The following is a 16,697-nucleotide window of genomic DNA, read 5'->3' on the forward strand; positions in this document are numbered from 1 at the left end:
TTCTTAGCAGTAGCTGGGGGGTGATGGGCGCCAGGTTAAGGGGCTTACCCCTTGTCGTGTACAGAACTCATCATACACAGCGTTAGACAGAAATGAGCAGGATTAGCTTCGAACCAAAGATGCTCCCCACAGGAAGGAGGTCAGTTTGAACAAAAGAGACTTTTGAAAACCAATAATTATGAAAACGACACACAATTAGCACGATGAGGCATGTTTGGTATCCGTTTCACATATGCAAAGGATAATAAAAGGTTCCTGATCCTTAAAAAAAAAAAAAAAAGATAGAAACGGTCCTGGGAAGGCAGAGGTCTGGTTTAAGAGGCTCTGGGAACAGTGCTTTGGAAACTATAGCATCTTACCATCATCGGACGAAGATTTGTATCATTCTGTTACCCTTCGGGGTGTGTAGGATGGTGAAGCAAATGGTGTAATTGCTGGTTGTGTGGCTGCTGTTTGCACACATCAGGATGATTAAACTGCGGGGTTATTTTTGGTTTCGTAAAAGGGCCGGAAACACGCTGTTGCTCTCTTCTAAGCTGTGCTGTAGGTCTAGGGGTGAGCTGTGGAGCTACCACACATGCACCCAGAGGGAAGACAGGTCCTGGGGGGGGGGGCGGTCACAAGGCGGGTTATGGGATTGCTGAGGAGGCACCCACTAACCTGGGGAGGGGGGTAGGCTTCCCGGGGGGGGGGGTGATGCCTGGGGCTACTGGCGGGGGGGAGTAGAAGAAGTGTCCGTTCCAGGCTGATGGGGTGACTGGGTGACTGGGGCTGTGATATCGCCTGAGCTAAGCTGCGAGGCGGGGACACAGCGGTAGGAGAGGCCAGGGGCCTGGCAAGGGTGGGTCACAGAGGTCCCTCGCGGCCTGCGCAGGGGCAGAGGCCACAGGACGGTGCCTCAAGTGTCCTGCATCATGACCCCCAGCAAAAAAAAAAAAAATGCAATCTCAGTTGCAGGACTAAGGCAGGGATGCGATGAAAGCGCACCTTCCTGTACATAATGCGCTTTGATAGTCTCTATTCTACTCTTTCTTTTTAGTCAATGCTGGTTATTCAACTACACTTCACTTTTTATTTCTTTTAACGGCTGGTTAGAACCTTCCAGTGGCTCACAGGCTGCAGAGTCAAAGGCAGCAGGAGACGACGAAGGGCGTTAGCAGCCGGGCAGGGCCTGGTGTGGGAACGGAGGGAACGGTGAGGGGGGCAGCGGCTCAGGCGGGGTGCTGCGGCCCGGAGGGGGGAAGAGACGGGGAGGGGTTATTTTGGTCACTACCTTGACCGTCATCGTTCTAGAAATCTACTGGCTAAGGGATTGCTCCTGTATGGAAAATGGTGGTGATAAAAGGGTGATTCCCTTTCATTCAGGAAAATTTCCAGTGACCTACTGAGAGATGGTGACGACTGAATACCAGGGCGGGGAGTCTCACTGAAACTGGTTTTGCAGACAACAAAAACAAACATAACTGAATTAACGAATTTGCTCATGGCAGCTTCCTATTCTTTGGCATTGCTATTTCACTCTGATCTTTATAAATATGTCCAGCGACGCACGCGTCTTCCTCCCAGAGGATGGCTCCCCTCGGTGGGGGTAAGCCCCCGAAGTGGGCCTGCACAAATCCTGGCCCCACTGGGGTGGCTGCCTCTGCAAGCTATGGCTATTTTTGCGGATTTCTTTGTATTTGCATGACCTTTGGCTTGAGTTGGCCTCCCTAGCTCTGCGGCTGCTGACCAGCCAGGCTGTGGGATTTGCTTATCAGGCCTTCCCCAAAATCACCCATACTCTCTAGAAACGTGGTTCTGAGTTGCTTTGGGGTTCTAGTGCGCTCTCTCTCTCTCTCTCTTTTTATTTTTAAGGTAGGCATAGGGGACGCCTGGGGGGCTCAGCGGGTGAGCGTCTGCCTCCAGCTCAGGGCTTAACCCCCGGGTCCTGGGATCCAGTCCCACATCAGGTTCCCGGCAGGGAGCCTGCTTCTCCCTCCGTCAATGTCTCTGCCTCTCTCTCACTGTGTCTCTCATGAATAAACAAATAAAATCTTAAAAAAAAAGTCTTAAAAAATAAAGGTAGGCATAGGAGCAGCACATTGCTCACTCACTTGCAAGAACCCACCTATCCATACATGCAGACACAAACACCAGTTGTGTCCTTATCAATGCAAAAGCCAAACAATGACGACGGTTTCTACTCGACTTTAGGTGCACAGAGGTCTATTAGCCACCTACGGTGGCAAAAATGTACAGATGCCTAAAAAACAGCAATATCTGAATGTACCGATATTTTAAGAAATTGGGCCCCCAGTGTCCCTTCCTGTCGCAGCGTCGTGTGGCGTATGGCTGGCATGCATTCACGGGTGGAGCGTGCACCGTACCTCGTGGTCCCGCTGCCTGGCTGCCGTGGCTCTGTTCATGTCTTCGGCATCCCTGACGTGGTCAAGAGCCTGGTCAAGTGATTCCTGGAGGTCTGACAACTTAGCATTGTAGTCATCCAGCTGCTCCAGGACGACAGGAAACAGAGAGCGGGTGTCATTGGACAGCCGCTGCCAACTCTCGGCCTGGTTCAGCACTGGGAAGAGATAGGCACAGACACTCAGTGTGGGCCGCACGGCTCCTCTCATTCCACCCGGCCCTTAGCAGAGGTGCCAACTCGTCAGGCCGGGCCTTCCTCAGCAACAGGGACTGGGGCCGTTGTTCATAAAAATAGCCCCGTGTTTTATACTCGAAGAAAGACAGACTGTGCTGTAGGGTTTGGGAGCCCCTGCATGACAGCCAGAAAGAGAGTTCGATTAATTTTTCCATCGAGATTATGTTTTTTTTTGGTGGAAACCATGTCATTATACTGTGTTTATTGTTATCCGGGATATTAATAATTTTACCAGACAAGGGTGTTTGGATATACACCCTTGGATATAATAGTAAAAACTCTTAAAAAAAATAGTGAAGACTCTTAAAAAAATAGTAAAAACTCTTAAAAGTGACCAAAATTATCTTGTCTGGTACTGACAAGTGGTGTTCACAACCACTCATTTTTCTGTATTCTCTCCAGGTGATTGTTTTTGGGTAGTTTCTTTAGGCCCAACCTAAGGCCATTATTTTGGGTGGTAGGAAGATTAAAAAGATTGTATTTCAGCTACAAGAATATTAATGACCAAGCAATGATACATTCTTAAATTCCGTATATGTCTTCATTCGCTGATCAAAGCAATACGCATTGAGTCTGACCCTTAATTCTCTTTTTCCTCCAGGGACTATCAGTCTGACTTTCTGAGGTTTTGTATTTCCTTTCATCACTGTGAGCAGAAGATACAAGCTCATGGCTGAGTAAAGAAGGTGGTTAAAAATGCATTGACCAAGTGGAAGGTGGCTAAGTGGGAGATGTGATTGGTTTCATTTCCCCAGGGCAGCCTCGTTACATTCTCAAATAGGCAAGAAGTGTGGAAGCATCTGCCTGTGACGTCAGAGCTCCAGCCTTCCTGAGCGCTGGCTTCATCAGAAGTGGGGCCTGATGGGCCTCTTGGGTTCTTACTGTTTCTGGGACTTCATACATTTGCTATGACAATATGCCTTTATGGGGAGAATGTTCCTCTTCTGCAATATGTGCAATAATTTTTAGCAGAAGTTGATGGGAACTATTGCAGGGACATAAATTAGTGCAGGTGTTCTTAACCCCTCCCCTCTTTTTTTTTTTTTTTTTGTTCTTAACCCTTCTTGTGCCACGGGACCCTTTACCGTCTAGTGAAGCCTTCAGACCCTTTCTGATAATGTATTTTAAAATGTGTAAAATAAAATATATAGACCTAAAAAGAAGACCAATATATTAAAAAAAAACCCAAATTGGTAATATGACAACACATGTGCTTCTATATTAATGCATAAAATAACCAGAGTTAGAGGCAAGGCCTCATAACCACATAATTTTGAATTACTGATGAACCTAATGAGATAAGAACTTGTGAAATAAGAGTTTAGCTAAAATCTGATATCCAAGTCCATGGCTTCTCTTGTTGATTGTGGAGATTAAAAGGGACACGAATTCTTCACAACTCTTTCCATCAAGAGTAGAACCTATTTCCTCACACCTTTAATCTGGGCTGGTCTGGGCCAGTAAGATAGATACCACATGGTTGAGTTGCATTCTTGCCTTCCTGGAAGGCTGCTGGCTGTGAATGTACCTGGGCGAAGCTCCTTGAGGGTAACACCCCACTAGGGGGAGAGGCCCAGCCATCCCCGCTAAGGCCCCAGGCAGAGGAGGGAGGCCAGCTCGTGCTACGTGGAGCAGAGATGAGCTGTCCAGGTTGAGTTGAGCCCAAATTGCCAATGAAATCACGAGCAAATAAATGGTTATCATTTTAAATGAATATGTTTGGGTGAGCCATTGGGTAGTCATTGATAACCGATCGAGCGACCAAGTCATAGGTTCCCTGATCCTACCCTGGTTTCTTGCCTACAGTCATCATTAAAGCAAGTGTTAAATTTGCACTGGAGGTTAAGAGTCATTAGAAGTCCTTCTCAGACCTCGGAACATGAATGTTGCTGGGCCTATGGCTTTGCCGCCTTCTCGATAAAATTTCTTTTATTTGTAATTCTGGAAATTGGTTCCTCTTAGGTTTTCTTCCCCTATTTTGCGTGTTTTCATCAACTGTGACGTCCCTGTTTCTTGTCCTCAGGAGTTCCAGGTCTATAGATTCTGTGTGGCATGTCAGCTGTTTTTCAAAAGCTCAAGGTTGGGCCTGGATGTAAAAATCTTGGATTACCTGAGACCATGTCCAAGGTTCTAAATAGCAGTAAATAGGGGCACCTGGGTGGCTTAGTCGGTGAAGTGTCTGTCTTTGGCTCAGGTCATGATCCCCAGGTCCTAGGATGCAGCCCTGTGTTGGGCTCGCAGCTTCACGGGGAGTCTGCTTCTCCCTGTCCCTCTGCCCCTCTCCCCACTCAGGCTCTCTCTCGCTCTGTCTCTCTGTCTCAAATAAATGAATAAAATCTTTTTTAAAAATAGCTGCAAATATTGAGGATTGCTTGATTCAACCAAAAATGCTCCCCCGTGGCTCAGTGTCCTCGCTTGGACCCACAACGGAAGCAGACACGTGCTCTGCAAGTGGATATACTTACATTCATGGGCTTCATCTACTTCTTCATCAACAAGCTCCCTTTGTGTGAAGAATGGTTGACGGCGTCTGATCTCCTCCAGCATTTTCTGGGCCAACACCAGCTTCTCAGAGATTTCCTCAGAGGTCAGTTCGTGCTCCTCCCCGTAATAGAGCATCTTGTTGTTGATCTCTGAAAGGCAGGACACAGTGAGGGAAGAAAGCACGGTGGGGTGTCTGGGCGTTTCCCAGCCACTGAAAACACTGAAAACACGGGGAGTGAGGGCAAAGGGCTGGGCGGATCCTAAAATGGAAAGAGGGCTTCATCCAGAGACAGCGTACTGATGCTCACGCTGCAAGCACTGGTCGCCAGGGTTGGAGTTCACCATATATTCCAAGGAGAATTAAAACCTGAGGAAACAACTCTGCTTCCCATTTGCTGTCTTCAGAATGGGAATGAGATTAATGTAAAGTCTGTCCTGACTTCACAGTGTCTGGTTTCCATAGTAATGCCTGAACATTAATATTTAACGCACTCAAATCCAGGGTCTTTGATCAACCCTTTTTTTAAAAAAAAAAAATACATAACTAGAGAAAATCGTCTGAGGTAGCACCTGTCATAGGATGTGTTAGAGGCATTAATTCTATTTTAGCCACATTTATCTGCCCAAAGCTCTAAACCAAAATGAGAGCATATTGACAGTAGTTCAAGTAGGTGTTTCAGAGTATTCCATAGACCAGATATGACATAGAGGTTTGTTATAGTGTGAGTGTTTATTTGCTCACATAGATTTATAAATTTTGTGTGTATACACACCACATTCTGCAATTGCCTTCTGCAGTATGACTGTCAAGCCTGGGCCATTTTAATGCTGGATCATTTTCGGCTTCCGTAAGTAGGGTGGAGAATTTTAGAACCAAAGGCACTGCTGATGTTCCGAGGGATGAGACCAGTTGTCTACATATCAACAGAGCTGAACTGTTCTTTGACTTTCTCTTCCTTCTAAATATGATCAGATGAAAGTTATGTAATTGCCACCTTGTCCTCTGACAGCTCTGGGAGGAAGCATTTTATCTTCCTGGCATAAATGAGATTGTGTGTCTGTGGTTTTCTATGATCTATGCGGTTGGCCAGACAAGATGGGTAAACAAACACTGGCGTCACATAAATCAAACCAGATAAGGCCTTGTATTTTATATGGATAATAGCTTGAAGGTCACCAATAGTTATTTTACAGATGGTTGGGCAAAAGCAGGACACACTGTTGGTACCGTGTAGCATTCCTAAATTCTGAAGGAAGAGAGATAAACAGGTAAGAGGCTTTTAACGTTGTGAATATTACCGAGAAAGTCACAGGGAAACCGAGATACGCTAGAAACAAAATTTATGAAGGGATTAAACATTCACTTTTCAGGTGAAATCTATAATATTAACTCCAGAAATAAGCTAAACATCGGTCCCCCTCCCCACCCCACCCCCTTAGATCTAGCACTTGCAGTGCTGACTTCTTTGGCATTTTGCTCCAAATACTACATGTTCAATTGGGGCCTGTTTTATTTTAGCCATGTCTGGCGTAGATTAGAAAAAGGAAATGTAGACAATAACATTTTTTTGCCTTAGTCTTTGGAGACTATTCATACATTATTTTTTAAAAGGTAGACTGATGGAAATTATTGTTTCCCATTTATATTTCTTTTGTATTTCTTTCACCTTCTCCAATGCTTAAAGGGTCAAATAGAGGGCTTAGATGCCTTCCAAATGAAACACGTTAGAATAAAAAATTTACCGCAGCCAAGGTGAATTATTTTCTCTGAATGGCTTACGAGGATGCTTGCTTTATTTGCTGCCTAGAGGGGCATTTATTTCTTAATTAGATGAGGTCGGCTCATCTAAGTTCAATCTTACTTTTTGGAAAAAAAAAATCGATAGTAACTCTAAAATGTCACAGGAAAGAAATGTTTTACTGGTGGATGCAAAAGCACAAGACAGTGAGGACGGGATTGAGGGGTGTTTGAAATGCATGCCATTTATTTTTATTGTGTAGTACGGGCAGCAAAGAAAATATAGCAAGTGTCTAATCTCGGCTCCATTCATCCTTTTGCCTGGAATATGCTCCTTATACTTCAATATAAAGATATGACCTTCCCACTGTGGGCTCCTTCACTGCCATTGTGCCCTGAGATGCACTTGGTGTTGTCACCCAGCTCTTAATACATAGGATAAAAGCTGTGGAAACACACAAATACTGTACCTTAGCAGACTGTAACCCACGGAAATTCTTTTTATAACGAGTGAAAGTGCCTATTTTCTGTTGGCGAATTGAAGGCTGGTTTTCAGTAGGCTATTAAGACAGTCCTCAAAATATAGCCAGCACTTATCAGAAGTTAGAGCACAAAGGAGTCCTCCTCTAAGAGGGAAGGTAAAGCCACAAGGCTTTAGGGTAAAGAAATCTCACATGCCCCCCCCCCCCCAGGCCCCTTCTCCAGGCTTTTCTTCTGGACTGTGGACCGGAGCATGTTGCCTGCCTGGTCTTTGGGAAATGGCATCGTAGAGACACCTTAAGACAGTTTGGATTAGTGGACAGTTTCCCGCCACTCTAAAGGCAGTGTTTTTGCTGTAAAGTGTCCAGAAAACATGACTCCTACTCAGCTCTTGCATTTTAGAGACACCATAGCAATTCCATTTCTTCTGCTGGAAAGGTAATCTGGCCTTCCATTCCCTTGAAATGCCTGGAAAGGGAATGATTCTATACATTTATTCTTGACAACCAACACATACAAAGTAGAGATGAGTGCTTGGGGCTCCTAGACGGACAAACTAGGAGACCAAATATAACAGATGCACTACTCATATTATATATAAACTAGAGGACCTATCTATGATCTATACACTACTCATATTATTTACAATATATATAATATTATATATATGCACTTATGATATTTCGTGTATATATAAAATGTATGTATTGTATATGATATGAGTAGTGTATAGATCATATATATTTCATTTATATGAAATACCATAAGTGCATATATATTACCTTATATCTAACAGTTCCTGGCACAGAGTAAACATGAAGAGTGACCATATTTCTGTTGTTTTAACAAACATGAATGATTCCTTGACATTGAGCTGTAGGAGAGGAGAATATATTTACCTTGAATTTTATCCCTCATGTCATGAGCTTGCTCCACGAGTTGGGTTGCGTGGTTAATGGTATCCATGCTTTCCTTCTGAGCCAGCTTGCCCCTTCTCAAGGCTTGATTTTCCTACAAATAATCCATATAAACACCAGCTTAACTTTACGAGAAAGGGATGTTGTGTACGTGCGTGTAGCGGCGGGTGGGCATACCGTATTCCATTACACACAAAGTTCCTGGGCACGGAAAGCTCTGGAACGCCTAAAATGGTCCCAGAACTCATGAGTTGCAGGCAGACATGATGGCCCACTTTGGAACTGCAGGATGCTCTGAACTCAGCCAGAGTCCTCTGCGCTGGTCACGGTTCAGTCCAAACCAACCGCCTTGCATATGTAATTTACTCTTTGAATTTTTACTGTAGCTCCGGATTCCAGACTAGGAAATTACCCATGTCTGCTGACCAATCTGACATTGTGCGGACGGAAGAGCGTCAAGTTTCCCAGTGTGTGTGTGGGGGGGACTGTTGAGAAAGTAGGCAGACCTTGAAATGCTCGCGCGTCCAGGGGCTGCTCCTGGGTGGTCCAGCCAGTGCTGACACCCAATTACCCCAGAGGTGGAAGGGATCATGCTGCCTGGGCTCAGTGTGGTTTTCCGTGCCGCAGTCCAAATTCCCAGGGACACTGATGGCACTTGGGTACAAAGGGCTCCCCCGGCAGATCTGGCCCAGAGTGAATTGAGACTCTTCTCTGAGAAGCAGACTCCATCCTCTCCGCTTGGGAGCTTCCGTGTCAGAGCTCCCATGCAGTATTTGTCGAGATGAGATCCCCACTCGAATGCAGCTTCTGGAAGGACGAGTGGGTGTGTATGTGCACGTGCGTGTTTCTGTGTGTGCAAGGACAGAAGCTCATCTAAGAAATGGTTCAAGGCCGGGACCCTGGCCTGCGTGCAGGGCATTGAGGATGCGGAGCACTGGAAAGATCGACTCATGGCTTATGTGTAAGAGGAGAAGTTCTCCTGACTGACATCTGGTAGACGCCCATCGGCCTCATCTGGTGCTTTTCTGGGCTCAGGTCTCTTAACAAAAGGCTGCGGTATCTGAGTGGACTGCAGGCTGGTCTGCCCACTGCTGCTGCACCGGGACAGGGGAGGGGTCTTTTCAAAATCCTCTCCTCGGAGACCCCAGTGTCCTAGCCGGGGGATTATGGCATGATTTTACATGGAATGCTTTATGCTTTCCAGGCATAACCCACAGAGAATGCAGAAACGGTATCACAGCAAGCATGTGCCCCAGAGGCTCTCTGCCAAGTGAGCCCCAATGTCTCCCATATAAAGCTCCCTGTGCAGCGGTGACGCTCCCCCAAACAGCGGGCCCTCCGAATGGACCCTGCATCTGAGTCATCGCGTCCTTCCTCCAAGGCCCGTCTTCCTCCCGCCTTGTTCTAATGCTTTCCAGACACACAAAATCTGGAGCCATTTTAATATTATACGATGCAGAAAATAAGATGAATCTTACTCTGATGTCAATTCTCCCCACTTTTAAAAATTATGGATGCAGACATTTAAAATATCTAGAAATTTTTAACAAGTTATTTTTTATTCAGTTTGAGTTATATTTGCAAAGCGCAACACTTAAAAAAATTTTTTTTTTTACTTTGGTTTCATCCTTCAGAGAAAAAGGCCTGTCCTAATTACTGTATTCATTTAACTTATTTCTTGATAAGGCAACTTTGAAGGTGAAGCAATGAAAGGCCGGAGGAAAATGCAATACTTCTGAAAAAACTCCTTTCCGACGAACACCAGAGGGCGCCTGGATATACGCTATATATTTAATAAAAGTCTCCATTTTTGGTAAAGAGGAAGGGCCATCACTTTAAATTGGAAATTTATTGGCTCTAATAGATAGTGATGCCTTACTTGAAAGCTTTATTTTTTTTCTCTGACTTTGCTTATGGAAGAAAAATAATGGTAAAACCGCATGGTAAAACTGCGGCATCCTGCTTTAAGAGCTAAAATTAAAAAAATTAACTCACAACTGTAAACCAGTTGATGGTTTACATTACAAATAGATGAATCATTTACTCGCTTCGACATCAAACATTCCTTGTACCTGTTTGATATAAAAAAATGGCAAGAACTCTTTGGTAATACAGTGCATCAAGGGTGGTGTATCTAGATTACTGATTTAGAAAAAAAAATCAACCAGTGAGGGTTGATAATCAATATCTAGGTTGATCATATACATTATTGTTTGCACTGTGACACTTTTGAAAGGGAAAGGGAAAACTTTCAGTGGTCACTCTGGGAGATTAGCGTAAATAAGGTTGTTAGTGGACAAAACAGTAGTGGGAATACCGGTGTGCCATTTCAGGATGTGCACAGGGATACCTACCGTGGGTTTCCCTGCCTCCTGAATGTGGATGGCTTCTGAAATCTTTTCCTCTGAGCTACAGGCTCAACTCTTTCTCTAACTGCCCTCTGGGTGTCCACAGAAAAATGTCCAGAGTAATTCATTCTGTAATTTGATTTTTTGATATTTTTTATTTATTTTCTTACTTATTTTATTTTTAAAAGATTTTATTTATTTATCCATGAGAGACACACAGAGAGAGGGAGAGACACAGGATACTTAGGCAGAGGGAGAAGCAGGCTCCATGCAGGGAGCCCGATGTGGAACACGATTCCGGGACTCCAGGATCACTTCCTGAGCCAAAGGCAGACGCTCAACCCCTAAGACACCCAGGTGTCCCCTTACTTATTTATTTTAAATGTAATCTCTACCCCCAACGCGGGGCTTGGACTCATGATCCTGAGGTCAAGAATCACATGCTCTACTGACCAAGCCAGCCGGGCACCCCCATTCTGTAAACCTAGAATAGTCATGTCTCTACACCAGAGCATCCTTCCTTGTTACTCATGTCCAACTGGTCACCACATTGTTCTTATTCTGCTTGCCCTTCCGACCTCTCTTCCTGTTCCGTACCACCACGGTCCTGATTGATTCCTAATCACTGCAGATTCTTTCAAGTGAAGGCAAGGTAGTACTCAACCTGGCTTACCTAGACTACTGAAGGCAATTTTCCAGACTACTGGTGTCAGGATCTTCAGAGTCTTCCCTCGCCAATCCATCATCCCTACTGCAGAGGAAAGTTTTTGAAATTTCCAATCTGAGCAGTTCATTGTCCTGTGTAAATGCATCAATGTTCTCCAGAGTCCACGGGCTGAAGTGTGGCCTGTTCTTGAGCGTGGTGGTCGATGTTCCTTGTGATCCGGCCTCTGAGAACTTCTTCAGCAGTATCTCCTGCTCTTTGCCTTACAGCTAATCCTGCACTAGGCCATGGCCAAGGGTCTTCTAGTTCTAAGGACACACTATGAACATCTCTCTGCTCTTGCAGTATTTTCTCTTGTTTGGAAGTATTCGATAAACTCCCAGTCATTTTGAAATACATACCCATGTGTAAACGGGTGGCTCAGTTGGTTAAGCACCTGCCTTTGGCTCAGATCATGATCCCAGGGTCCTGGGATCGAGCTCCGCATCAGGCTCCCTGCTCCTTGGGAAGCCTGCTGCTTCTCCTTCTATCCCCTGTCTGCTACTTCCCTTGCTTGTGCTCTCTCTCCATCAAATAAATAAATAAAATCTTAAGAAAAAAAAAAAAAGGAAACACATAGGTCAATACTCACCTTCTCTGAGAAGCATTTCCTCAAGTATCACAAATTCAATATTTCTTCCTTAGAGTTCTCTCTTTCGCCCTGTAGCATGCCTCTTACCGAAAGCTATATATTATTATTTTATTTTACACGTCTGTTTTCCCTGCTAGACTGTGAGCTGCTTGAGAGCAGGGTTTATGCTCTATCATCATGTTCGTTTCAGCATCTAGCACCCAGCACAATCCCTTATACACCAGGTGTTAAGTGACGCTTTCAGAATTCAAACATATTTTTTGCCCTATGTTTTTATCAGGATCAGAAAGGAGGCTCAGGCACTTTTGATGTCTACAGTTGACCTACTTTCCTTGTGGTCCTAAACATCTCTCTGATGCACTGATAAGCAGGGAGCTTTGTTGTGGCTGAAGGAGGAGGGTGGAGAGGGAGGAGGTGGAGAAGTGGAGGAGATGGTGCAGCACCCCTTGAGCCAGGCCTTGGAGACTGGGCTCCATGCCTTGGGCTCTGCATTGCAAAGTCAAGTTCTGGTTGGCAAGAGGGAGCGCTGAGCTTGGGAGAGGGCCCCCACCTCTACTTTCACTTGTAGCCTAGTGCCACTCTGAGCATGGTGGCTCGGGAACATGGGAAGGTGCAATCGCAACATAGCCTTTGGCACTTCCTTGCAGACATGATCAGCAGGGCTGGAAGAGTGAGGTCCTTTTGAGCAGGGCTATCTGTGAAGACCAACGCCCGGGCACCCTTTCGGGGGGTTCCCAGAAGTCAGAGGGCAGGAAAGGGCTGTAGAATTTTCCAAAAGAGGACTTGGTTGTGAAGGTTGGGACAAAACCAGTAACTTTAGGTTAATGTGAATTGTGAGCTTCGGGTCTCACGAGGTTTATAACCACAATTTGCAGGCAGGTATTTTCAAATTCAAGAGGCAACATTACCGTGATTAAAAAAAAAAAATCACCGTGGGAACCTACAGTGAACTCCTTCACTCTATTTAAAGGCAAGTATTAGTTACTTATGTGTAGGAGACTTTCTAAAGCAATTCTTTTCTTAAATCCTTCCAAGAATCAATCACGGACTTTTCTAGACTAAAGGATTGAAGGATGCTTGAGAGGTCATTAAGAGCAGTTCTGGGCATTTGTTTCAAAATGTTTTAGCGGGTTCTTATGCCATCTGGACTGTTGTCATAGTTAGAAGGACCTTATTTTCAATAAGAGTCAGCGGAAGTAGCTGGAAGTTTCAGGAGCTTTATCATCAACCTCTGTTCTTGGTGCCCAGGAGCCTTTTCTACTGTGATGTCACTTTTAAGCTCATGCTGTTTCCTCCCTATGAAAGCCTGCATTTACCTTCTACTGGAAGTGGAAAAATTGTACAACAAAAGGATCAGTAACTGTGTCTGAGCTGTGAGAGGAACTAATCTTGGGGAAAATATTTTCTCAAGAATTGAGACACTTTGGGCAAATTCCAACCATGGTACCGACATGAAAAAACAATGAGTTTTTTCACAGAGATTTCTTTCCTGGTATTTCCTCCTTTGAAATTTAAGACATTGCATCGCTTTCTACATACGCTTGCGGTTGGATTAATATGCACCACTGCATGGGAATGAGGGACACAATTTTCATTTTTTTCTTCATACACATTTCAGAGTAGTTGAATCTTCCAAAGCTAAGATTAGAAAATTCACGTTTTTAAAAGCACAATCTCTAAAACGTTTAAGAGGCCCAGGGTCAAAAGAGACGATCGGAGTTATTTTAACTTTTATTTTTGTAGAAAATAAGAGCTGTTTTTGAGAGGAGTTTTGATAATTGATAATGCCAAACACCAATGTTTGAACGTAGAAATGCCAGAGCACTCTGGTCAGCACTGGTAGAGAATAATCAGGGGGGAAAACGTGTCAGACATTTTAATATGTAAAATACGGCACCTTGTGGCTTAGTTATATTTTTTCTTTATTAGTACAGATGGATATTTTTCCATTCGGCTCCTGAGGAATGTATTTAATAGTCTTTCAATGTTGACTCCGCTCCTGTTTTAATGTTTTTCTTGTTAATTTGTGAGAGGTTTTACAAGCCATATTTCCCTCAATATTTTTCTTAGTCTGGATAAATTTTCATTGATTTAGTTGTTTTACTGGGCATTTGAAATTTTATCTTGTCAAATCTATTACCTCTTTTTATCATGATTCTTCACGCTGTTTTGAAGCATACTGTTATTTCTTTTCAAGGTTTAACAAATATTTAGTTCTGCTTTCTTATGGGTTTGAGGTTTAAACTCAAGTCTTGATCTGTGTGGAATTTATTTTGGCATGTGGTATCAAGTGAAATTTGAAAGTGATTTTTTTTTTCCTGTCCACCTGCAAGATTGTTTTCTCAGCATGATTCTTCTTTCCTTTTATTCTTTAATGCATCCTTCAGCAAACCTTTAAGTTATATATTCTATACAATAAAGTTTATTTCTGGGGTCTCCACAGCTCTTAGCCATAAAATATTATGGCAAACAACTGACCGACTACCCTAATTGAAACATATATCAACCACATGAACCAGAAGCAAATACAATGAAAGTTCCCCCCCATACACATAGCTTTTCCAAGGAAAGCAATCAAAACGGGAAGAGACTGTAGAGATCAAGTATATTAGCTTTCTCCACAGATCTTGCCTTGATTTATTTTAAGGCACATGGGTCACTGCATTTTTCCTGCGCTGTGTTAAGCCTCAATCGTTGGTGACTAGCCAGGCCGGCCCCAGCTAAAGCCTTTCTCTGAAGGCAGCCCCAGAAACTGAATACATACCCTTTCAGCTAACTCCTCCACGTCAGACAGAAAGCTTTTCATCGTGTTCTCAGCATTGTTGATCTGTATCTTTCTTAGGACGTACTGGTTTTCTCTTTCTGACAATTTTGTCTGTGGGGAAAAAAGTTTTGAAAATACTCAGCAGATGTGCACACCAGGTTTTAAAAACATCTACACAAAGGGGCACCTGGGCGGTGCGGTCGCCCACACCGAGTCAGGTGTCTGACTCTTGGATTTGGCCCAGGTCGTGATCTCAGGGTCCCGAGAGTGAGCCCCATGTCGGGCTCTGTGCTCCGTGCAGAGTCTGCTTAAGACTCTCTCTCCTTCTGCCCCTCCTCCTGCATGCTCTCTCTCTCTCTCAAATAAATCCTTTTTCTTTTTTTTAAGATTTTATTTATTTATTCATCAGACACACACACACACACACACACACAGAGGCAGAGACACAGGCTGAGAGAGAAGCAGGCTCCATGAGGGGAGCCCAATGTGGGACTCGATCCCAGGACCCCAAGATCATGCCCTGGGCTGAAGCCAGGCGCTAAACCACTGAGCCATTCAGGCGTCCTCAAATAAATAAAACTTTAAAAAAATATATATACATACAACACTTTCAGTGTAAGAGGACTCGGAGTAGAATGTGAGCATCTGTTATCAAAACTGTGGAGTCTGAAGGCTGCTGCAAGCTGATGTGAAGGTTGGGGTCTGCAAAAGGGTTCCAGCAGCCTACAGGGCCGCCATCCTGCAAGCTCTGCTCGCTGGGCCAGAGACCCTGACCCGGGTTGTGCCGGCCATGGAGAAAGGGCACATTTTTCTAATTTCACAAAGCACCATATATAGACTGGTGGAGGCCCAGGGTATCTGACCTTTACAATTCCAATTTTGGCAGGCCCTGGAGGAAATGATGAACCCACTAGGAATTAATGTAATGTAAAATGTAATGTAAAATGGAGTTTGGAAATTTATTTATTTATTTATTTTTTGGAGAAGCAGAGCAGTTTTCTTTATTTCTGATCATTTGTCCTTTCTATTCCATTTTTGAGGAGTTAGAGCTAATGTAGCTTTTTGCCTGGATTACTTTGGAGTAAGCCTTTCAATCCTGGCTTCTGATTTCCTGTCGGCTATAATTATACGTATCTTGAAGTTGTGCTGCTGAGGAAAGAGAGTTCAAGCCGTATCAAGAGGCCTGGGTCTGGATGACTCCTCTGAGGAGTAGTACCTTCATGTATCCAGACAGATGAGTTTGGATAAGAACGATTCCTAAGTTTGGAACAGGATGCTCGCTAGGAGTCCAACCAGCTCTGTGATTTTGTGCTTCTTGATTTGCTTTACATTTTGCATATTTGGCCAATTGCTGTTATTATCAACTATTTGCACTTCTAAAAAAGTAGAATAATGAGCACTTTCTAGCATAGGTACTATTGTAACTGCTCTATTATCTCGCTTGCTGAAGTCTCTCAACAACCCATGAGGTAGGTGCAATATTTATCCTCAGTGCCGGTGCAGAAAACTGAAGAAAGAACAGATTAAGTAATGTACTCAAGGTCACATAGTCTGAATGCAATCAGTGTGGTTTCAAAGTTTATGCTCTTACCCATGATGCAAAATTGACAAAGTAACAAAACGTGTCCCAGTATTAATTCCATTATCCTTCCAGTTAATTACTATCGTTAAAAAAAAAAATATGTCGCTTGTCACAGAAGCCCATAATTTAGAGGGAAAAAAACACCTCTTAAAGTTTAGATATGTGAGTACTGTTACAGTCTACTGTTTTTGACTGTTGTCTTGTTTATTAGATATGAACCACAAGACCCATGAGGAGACCCTGACTGTGTAGGTGCTTCAGTGTGTGTGCGTGTGTGTGCATGCATGTGTGTGTGTGAGTGTGTGCAGAGGGGAATGAGAGAGACTGTACATCAATAAGAAAGAAAGGGAAGGGTGGGGGGAGAGAGAGAGAGAGAGAGAGAGAGAGAGAGAGAGAGAGAGAGAAGCTACTAGAGAAACTCCTCAAAGCACCATAAATTGAGGTTAAGGTA

The 16,697-nt window shown here is 44.0% G+C and overlaps 1 protein-coding gene across 2 annotated transcripts in view; it reads right to left on the minus strand.

Annotated features, from left to right (window-relative positions):
* The window catches only part of LAMA4 (laminin subunit alpha 4), a 140,991-nt gene that overhangs the window by 57,445 nt on the left and 66,849 nt on the right, over positions 1-16,697 (minus strand). For both annotated transcript variants that reach the window (XM_055329718.1, XM_055329717.1), the window contains exons 8-11: positions 14,665-14,775; positions 8,240-8,351; positions 5,104-5,271; positions 2,367-2,560 (exon numbers count right to left, since the gene is read on the minus strand). In XM_055329718.1, the coding sequence (XP_055185693.1) occupies positions 2,367-2,560; positions 5,104-5,271; positions 8,240-8,351; positions 14,665-14,775 (585 nt within the window). The remainder of the gene's footprint in view (positions 1-2,366; positions 2,561-5,103; positions 5,272-8,239; positions 8,352-14,664; positions 14,776-16,697) is intronic.

The sequence above is a fragment of the Nyctereutes procyonoides genome, unplaced genomic scaffold (assembly GCF_905146905.1).
Source record: "Nyctereutes procyonoides isolate TBG_1078 unplaced genomic scaffold, NYPRO_anot_genome, whole genome shotgun sequence".
In the NCBI taxonomy this organism is placed as follows: Eukaryota; Metazoa; Chordata; class Mammalia; order Carnivora; family Canidae; genus Nyctereutes; species Nyctereutes procyonoides.